This window comes from Arachis ipaensis, chromosome B10 (assembly GCF_000816755.2).
Source record: "Arachis ipaensis cultivar K30076 chromosome B10, Araip1.1, whole genome shotgun sequence".
NCBI classification, from domain to species: domain Eukaryota; kingdom Viridiplantae; phylum Streptophyta; class Magnoliopsida; order Fabales; family Fabaceae; genus Arachis; species Arachis ipaensis.
Window position 1 is genome coordinate 32,060,964 of NC_029794.2, and position 9,139 is coordinate 32,070,102.

At 39.8% G+C, this 9,139-nt stretch overlaps 1 protein-coding gene across 1 annotated transcript in view; it reads right to left on the bottom strand.

Moving 5' to 3' along the window:
* The window catches only part of LOC107620484 (NF-X1-type zinc finger protein NFXL2), a 10,163-nt gene extending 4,832 nt beyond the window's left edge, over window positions 1-5,331 (bottom strand). Inside the window, 7 exon segments of the mRNA XM_016322634.2 lie at window positions 873-939; window positions 1,035-1,090; window positions 1,198-1,311; window positions 1,417-1,894; window positions 2,061-2,628; window positions 2,631-2,650; window positions 5,312-5,331. Coding sequence (XP_016178120.1) covers window positions 873-939; window positions 1,035-1,090; window positions 1,198-1,311; window positions 1,417-1,894; window positions 2,061-2,628; window positions 2,631-2,650; window positions 5,312-5,331 — 1,323 coding nt within the window.

Here is a 9,139-nt window from a genome sequence, read left to right on the forward strand (position 1 = left end):
TGTGTGTCCACTTATGATATCAACAACCAACAAGAGAAGTAAAGTTACAAATATCTTCAAACTAAGGCAACAGTAAAATATTAGTAATAAGAGGTTAAAAACAACAAAATAACACAAATGTTTCGAGTATCTCCATGTTTATACTAAATCTGAACTTCAAACTTATTTTCTGTTACCAAATGAAAACACTAAGAAAAAGACACTGGGAACATCACATTGACCAGTCTACATAAAATTAACCATAATAGCAGTCCTTCATTTATATATCCACTCACCTTCAATGTTCCCCTTAAATATAAATTAGTGCGATATGCAACATAAACGATTACATTATGCAAAGAAAACAATGTTGTCTAACCAACATCCCTTGCTCATTTGATCAACTCAAACCTGCCAATCATATCCCCCTCCCCCTTCAACCCCAAAAAAGAAAAAAAAAAAGTCAAGCACCATACCAACCACTTGCATTCATCTAAAATAGTCATCTCCCCTGGCACTAAATGAAGTCAGATTTGCACTGATTGTGCTTGGAAATAGTGCAATACATGTCAAAGCTAAGATTCCTTTACAAAATATTCAAGCCTCTCAATCTTATATAATGCATAACGAGCCCAACCATCATATTGTCAGCAAAATCTATGAATTATACAATTCATAATTGTGTTTTACACAAATGTGTTCACAGCTACAATTTGCATTCAAGAATGTTGGCTTCAGGTTACCAAAGTGACACAAGAAATACACTCATAAAATGGGACTTATACCATCACAATTGAAGAATTATATCTCATATACTAAATACTAAATTAATAACATAGTATAATGTCATGCTCCTATTCTGATAAACAGAAAAAGAAAGAACAGACTCAGACCTCAAAATGTGTTTCCCCACATGCACATGAAATGGTGACCATTATTGGGCAAGGAGCACAGGCACCCCTGCAATAACAAAAACCGGATAATGAAATTGATCTTTAAACATCAAAGACATAAGACAGCAATTATAGTTCCACTATGAAATAATAGCAACATACCTATGGCATGGAGAAGGGCATTTATGGTTCTTACATCTAAGCCGCCTGTCACAGACCTAATAAATTTTTAGAAAACATAAGCAAATCAATCAATACTCTTATAACATCCTAGCCTCCTATTGGAATGAACTGATGGCCAATTGGCCATAAAGTAGGCTCTAACCTCTGAGCATGGAGGGCAATCCCCATCACAGCACTTGCGTTTACAAGCATGCCGGCCACAGTCCCGCATCCTCTGGCACTTCCTTTCACACCACAAATCTTGATAGCAAGGAACCTATTCCAAGTTAAATTAACTCTGCCCACTATAATAACAATTGCACAACTACAAAACAAGCAAAACAAAGCATACAGATCTGCCGTAAAGACAGTGAAAACTCACATCTTTCCTGAGGCTGCCGCATCGACAAGACTTCTTCACAACAGTCCTACAAGTCTCGACACATGCACCACGGTGGCACCTCTCGGGGCACCTATGGTACCTACAACTAAGCATCTTATCACAAGTAGCCCCACATAAGGGCACGGTAACATCACAAGGCATCCCTTCATACACTCTCTTCCCACAAGGACATGCCCTCTTCCCTTGCAAAGGGCAGTCTCCACACTCCCCAACATGGCACCCTCTCTCACACACATGCCTCCCACATCCAAGCCTCTTCTCACAAGGCTCGCCACACCTGAAAACACGGTTACAGCACTCCCTTTCTTCCTTCTTCTTCCCACACCGGCACTGGTACACACTGCGTGCCCGGCAGGGAGGGCATTGACCCTTATGACAAATCTCAGCACAACCATGAACCCCACAATCCAGAACCTTCCCACAAACTTTCCCACACGAGAACTCCTTGAACCCGCACCTATATTACACAAATACCGATAACAGTATTGAGTATGAGTATATGACACAAAAATACAGCAAAGTTATGAAAATAAGAAGTTTAATTTAGCAGTCTTTGATGCAAATACAAATGCAATACACATACGTCAGCATAAATGAAGTATTTGAGCATCATGGACACGCACCTCCTCACATCTTCAATTTTGGTACAAAAGCAACTAACTTTCACGAGTTTCGGGCAGGACGGGCAGGGTCCAGGGTGGCATAAAAGAAGGCAATGGTGACCACAGTTGTGCTTCAATGGCCTCCCACAAATCTCACCGCAAGAATGAGGCAAAACCCATGGATCATTGGGAGGGTTCTCGAGTTTTCCGCAGAAGCAAAAGTAGGTTTTTGGAATGTGCGTGATTGGGTACTCTACCCTGCATTTGGGGCAGTTCCAGAGCGCGGTTTCAGAGGCGCGCTGCTCTGTGATAGGGAGGCGCGTGGCGGCGCGTGCGGCAGCGAGATTGGAGGCTTGGCGGGCCCATGATTGGATACAATGGAGGTGGAAGAGGGCGAAGCAGAGCGAGGAGCAGGACCATGTTGGGTCTGAGGGTTTGATGCGTTCGAGGCAGATGAGGCATGAGAGTGCGCCGGAGGATGAGGAAGTAAGGAATGATTGGATCTTTGACACTTCGGCCGGGGTGGCGGTGGTGGCGGAGGAGGAGTGGCGGCCGGTGAACTCGAAGTAGGGTTTGAAGATGGAGGCGGGAGATTGTCGGCTTGAAGCAAGCTATGGTCATCTTGTAAATCTTAGTCAGGCGGATTCAAATGGTTATGAGGTTTTGATAATTAAAAGATAAATAGAACATAAAATAAAATAAAGATATTTATGTGATTCATTGGTGGGAATTTCAGATAAGTGTTTGGAGATGCTTTGTTGCTTCTGAACCTCTGCTTTCCTATTGTTTTCTTCCAATCATGCGTGCTCCCATCCATGACAAGCTGTAGGATCCTCTCGGATGAAAAATATCAGGTACAGTTTCTGCACGGCTAATCAACTGTCGGATTTCTCGTCTCGGATGAAAAATACCAGGTACAGCTACCGCACGGCTAATCATCTGTCGGTTCTCACTAGCGTCGGAATAGGATCTCTCTATCCTTTTGCACACTGCACTGCGCCCAACATTCATAAGTTTGAAGCTCGTCACGGTCATCCCTTCCCAGATCCTACTCGGAATACCACAGACAAGGTTTAGACTTTTCGGATCTCATGAATGCTGCCAATTGGTTCTAGCCTATACCACGAAGATCCTAACCTCACGGACTCGGTCTGTGGATTAGAGACCCAAGAGAATATACTCCGGCTGTCGTCTAATGACTACGTTGAACATCATGTAGACCGCTTGTGGTTGTCAGGCACGCAGATCTTGGCTAAACGAGTAATGAAGATAGTGGGTGATTGTCACGGGTCACCCCTTCATTCTGACTTAACTGAATTAAGTACGAGAGTATATCTTGGAAAAGAAGTAAGCGTGAATTGAAAGAGAAATAATAGTACTTGCATTAATTCATGAAGAACAGCAGAGCTCCGCACCTTAATCTATGAGGTGTAGAAACTCCACCGTAGAAAATACATAAGAGAAAAAAGGTCTAGGCATGGCCGAATGGCCAGCCTCCAAAATCCAAAGTTCTAAGGACTAAACGTCCAGAGATGCGAATACAATAGTAAAAAGTGCTATTTATACTAAACTAGTTACTAGGGATTACAGAAAATAAGTAACTAAGTGTAGATAGTGCAGAAATCCACTTCTAGGACCCACTTGGTGTGTTCTTGGGCTGAGCATTGAGCTTTACACGTGCATAGGCCATTCTTGGAGTTAAACGCCAGCTTGGGTGCCAGTTTCGGCGTTTAACTCCAGTTCTGGTGCCAGTTCCGGCGTTTTATTCTAGAAAAGGGTCTCTGGTGGTCGTTTAGACGCCAGTTTGGGCCATCAAATCTCAGACAAAGTATAGACTATTATACATTGCTGGAAAGCCCAAGATGTCTACTTTCCAACGCAATTGAGAGCGCGCTAATTGGGCTTTTGTAGCTCCAGAAAATCCATTTTGAGTGCAGGAGGGTCAGAATCCAACAGCATTTGCAGTCCTTTCTCAACCTCTGAATCAGATTTTTGCTCAGATCCCTCAATTTCAGCCAGAAAATACCTAAAAATACAGAAAAACACACAAACTCATAGTAAAGTCCAGAAATGTGATTTTTGCATAAAAACTAATAAAAATATAATAAAAAATAACTAAAACATACTAAAAACTATGTAAAAATAATGCCAAAGAGGGTATAAATTATCTTCTCATCAGCTCCATATAATATGTTTTAATTTGTATAATATATTTTATAATTTGTTGTAGCTGCATATAATTTGTGTTAATTTGTTTTATATATCCATTATGGCTGCATCTAATATGTTTCACAAATTGTTTTCGTATAATATCTAATATGTTTTTTTGTTTTATTTTGGTAGAAATTGCCCCAACCGGGGAAGATGATGATGAGTCTGGTGTGGATTCAGATTAAGCATGGTGGCTGTTTGGTTTTTATTTGTTTTAAAGTGACTGTTTCGGTTTAAAGTGTGTTTATTTTTGTTGTTTTGCTAGACATTTTTAATTGTATTTGTTTTATGTTTAATTAAGTTGAATTTGTATTGAATTAGGATGTGATATACTCTTGTTATTCTAGTTTATTGACGGTTTTAAAGTTCATTTTATGGTAATTTAAATTCTGATTATTAGGAATAAAAAAATCAAAAAAACCGACTGAATCAAATAGCTGTTGGTTCGGTTCAGTTCGGTTCGGTTGTTCAAACAGCAGCCAACCGAATGGTTGATATCATTGTAGAATTGATCAGGTCGGTTCGGTTGGTTTTTCGGTCCAAAACCAAACCAAACCGAACCGATTACACCCCTAATAGGGAGAAAGGGTTGGTGTATGGCATGGTTATAGGGATAGAGGGTATTTTATTGGGTTGCGATGGCTGTATCAAGTAAATCAGACAGTCCGATCGGGAGTGTAATCGGACGATCCAATTACAGTAATCGGATGGTATTCCGATTTGCGTACTGACATCCACGTGGCGTGAATACAATGGGTTTTTAGGATGGGAAAGTATGAGGAGCGAATGGAATATTTATACAATGTGTACAATGGAGGTTTAGGGAATATTAGAGATATAATCATTAGTGTTACCTTTTCTCATCAGCTGAAGCTTTTGGGATGAGTGGTATCATGACATGGTATTAGAACTCTAGATCTAAAAGGTCAAGAGTTCGATCTTTGGTGAACCCGAAAATCAGTTTAAGCTTTTGGGAAGATGTTTATTATCCCTAGTACTCGAATGGTTATTCTAGATAGTATGGGAATGTTCATTTTGTAACTCATATGGCCCCATTTTACACATTGTACAAATAAGCCATTGTCTCCCTAGCGGGACTTAGGATTAGCTTCGTTATACACTTGTTCGAACGGCTTGCTTTCCCAATCCTTACTACTATCTTCATTTTTAGCCCTTGTTGGACCACAAAGCAGCAAAAATTTTTTTAAAACAATGCCAAGAAGACCAAGAATAAAAGAAGTGAATCCATAGTTGTAAAAACCGAATTGGTGATCGAACTGGTCAGATTACTGGTTTACTAATTTATTGGTTTAACCGATGAGTTATTGGTCCAACCGATAAAACCGGTCTCATGTAAATAAAAAATATAAAATAGTCAAAAACCTAACATTAAAATTTAAAATACATAATTTTACTAATATTTTAAGAATAATTAAGTCTCGAATTTTATAAATAACTAATCGAAAGATAGACGTAAAATTTGTCCGTACTACTATAATAGTATCTTAATTGGACACGATAAGAATAACAATCTATGAACTATATCCAAAGAGTAATTTAGAATGGTTAGATCCTGCCTGTGACATATGGAATATATACTTCTAGGAATTCGACAAAGAATAGGTACTCATTGCAGACCGTTACTTTTGAATAGAAAGTCTCACACAGTTAAATATTTATTCCTGAAAAATATTTTTAGAAAAAGGGGGTGAGTTTTGCATATATATATAGGTGTGTATTAGTTAGGATATTATATAACATATAATATATAATATAAAAAGCATGAATGATACCAAAAGAACAAATTAGTGCAGTGGTAGTTAGCGGGCTCTTCAAGAAGAGCCAAGTTCGACTCCCATCTTGCCGTTTTTAAAAAATTTCCCAACCCCGCATGCTGACATCAGCATGACATCATCAACGCGCGTGGTTGACTGTTGACTGCGCTGGTTGACCGGACCGGTTCGGTTTAAGTTCGTGCTGGTTTTGACCAGTTTGCATCGGTTTAATCGGTTTGTACCGATTTTGACCGATTTAATTCCTTAAGCGGTCAGTACACTAAACTGGACCGGTACATAGATCGGTTCACCGATTTTTTGGTCGAACTGGCCGGTCCAGTCCGATTTTAACAACTATGAGTGAATCAGCCAGAGTTTCACATTATTAATTATTTTGGATATCTAAACTATGTATTATTATGTGTGCTTTTTTAATTATTATTATGTGTTGGAATGAAATTTTAATTAATATGTTTTTTAATATTTTTTTAATTGTATTCTCCTTCTACTATGGCAAATGCAATATGCACAATATTGTTATGGCTCTTGTGAAACTGCAACCAACAAACAACCTTTATATTTTTTATTCAAATGAGTTACATCCACCTGCACTACTGGCTTACAATATTTGAATGTTTTAAGCACACTCTTTTTGCTTTGGACCACGACTTTAACCGCTCAGTCTCAAGCTTTTCACTTGACACATTCACGCCACAAGCACATGGTTAGGGACAGCTTGATTTAGCCGCTTAGGCCAGGATTTTATTCCTTTGGGCCCTCCTATCCATTAATGCTCAAAGCCTTGGATCCTTTTTACCCTTGCCTTTTGGTTTAAAGGATTATTGGCTTTTTCTGCTTGCTTTTTCTTTTTTTCTTTATTTTTTTCGTAAACTTTTGTATTTTTCACTGCTATTTCTTGCGTCAAGAATTAATTTTATGATTTTTTAGATTATCAACAATATTTCTCTTTTTTCATTATTCTTTCAAGAGCCAACAATTTTAACATTCATAAACTTCACTATAAAAAATATGCACTGTTCAAGCATTCATTCAGAAAACAATAAGTATTGCCACCACATCAAAATAATTAAACTATTTTCAAGATGGAATTCAAAATTCATGTACTTCTTTTTCTTTTTTCAGAAAATAATTTTCATTTAAGAAAGGTGAAGGATTCATAGGACATCCATAGCTTTAAGACATAGACACTAGACACTAATGATCATATAATAAAGACACAAACATAGACAAAACATAAAGCATAGAAACCAAAAAACAGAAAAATAAGAACAAAGAAATTAAACAACGGGTCCACCTTAGTGACGGCGGCTAGTTCTTCCTCTTGAAGATCTTATGGAGTGCTTGAGCTCCTCTATGTCTTTTCCTTGCCTTTGTTACTCCTCCCTCATGGCCTTTTGGTCCTCTCTGATTTCATTGAGGATAATGGAGTGCTCTTGGTGCTCCATCCTTAGTTGCCCCATGTTGGAACTCAATTCTCCTAAAGAAGTGTTGAGTTGCTCCCAATAGTTGTGTGGAGAAAAATGCATCCCTTGAGGTATCTCAGGGATTTCTTGATGAGGAACTTCCTTATGCTCTTGTTGAGGTCCATGAGTGGGCTCTCTTGTTTGCTCCATCCTCTTCTTAGTGATGGGCTTGTCCTCTTCAATGAGGATGTCTTCCTCTATGACAATTCCAACTGAATTGCATAGGTTACAGATGAGATGAGGGAAGGCTAACCTTGCCAAAGTGGAGGGCTTGTCCGCCACCTTGTAGAGTTCTAGAGGTATGATCTCATGAACTTCTACTTCCTCTCCATTCATGATACTATGGATCATGATAGCCCGGTCTATTGTAACTTTAGACCAGTTGCTAGTAGGAATGATAGAGCGTTGGATGAACTCCAACCATCCTCTAGTCACAAGCTTGAGGTCAAGCCTTCTTAGTTGAACCGACTTGCCTTTAGAATCTCTCTTCCATTGAGCTCCTTCCACACAGATGTCCATGAGGACTTGGTCCAACCTTTGATCAAAGTTGACCCTTCTAGTGAAAGGATGAGGATCTCCTTGCAACATTGGCAAGTTGAATGCCAACCTCACATTTTTCGGACTGAAATTTAAGTAATTCCCCCGAACCATTGTGAGCCAATTCTTTGGGTTCGGGTTCACACTTTGATCATGGTTCTTAGTGATCCATGCATTAGCATAGAACTCTTGAACCATTAAGATTCTGACTTGTTGGATGGGGTTGGTGAGAGCTTCCCAACCTCTTCTCCGAACCTCACGTCGGATTTCTAGATATTCACTATTTTTTAGCATGAAGGGGACTTCGGGGATCACCCTTTTCTTGGCCACAACTTCATAGAAGTGGTCTTGATAGACCTTTGAGATAAATATCTCCATCTCCCATGACTCGGAGGTGGAAGCAATTGCCTTCCCCTTCCTCTTTCTAGAGGTTTTTCCGGCTTTAGGTGCCATTAGTGGTTATGGAAAAATAAAAAGTAGAGCTTTTTCCCACACCAAACTTAAAAGGTTTGCTCATCCTCGAGTAAAAGAAGAAAGAAAGGAATAGAAGAAGAAGAAATGGAGGAGATGGAGGAGTGTGTTGGTTTCGGCCAAGGCGGGGTAGGAGTGTGTATGATGTGTGAAATTGAAGGTGGTGAGGAGGGGTATTTATAGGGTAAGAGAGAAAGGAAAGTCGTGTATGAGGGGTTGGGTTTGGGAGGGAAATGTTTTGAATTTGAATGGTGGGATTTTATGATGGATGGATGTGAGTGGTGAAGGGATTGTGGGGAAGAGGGTAGGATTTGATAGGTGAATGGTGTTTGGGGAAGAGGTATTGATGTGATTGGTCAAGGGTATTTGGGAAAGAGGGTTATGGAGAGGTGTGAAGAGGAGAGAGAGTGAGTTGGGGTAGGTGGGGATCCTGTGGGGTCCACAGATCTTGAGGTGTCAAGGAATTCTGCTCCCTGCACCATTATGGTGTTTAAACGCCCTCTGTGTGCCATTTCTGGTGATTAACGCCAACTCTGCTACCTTTTCTGGCGTTAAACGCCAGGCTGATGCCCATTTCTGGCGTTTAACGCCCACCAGACACCCTTTTCTGGCGTTAAACGCC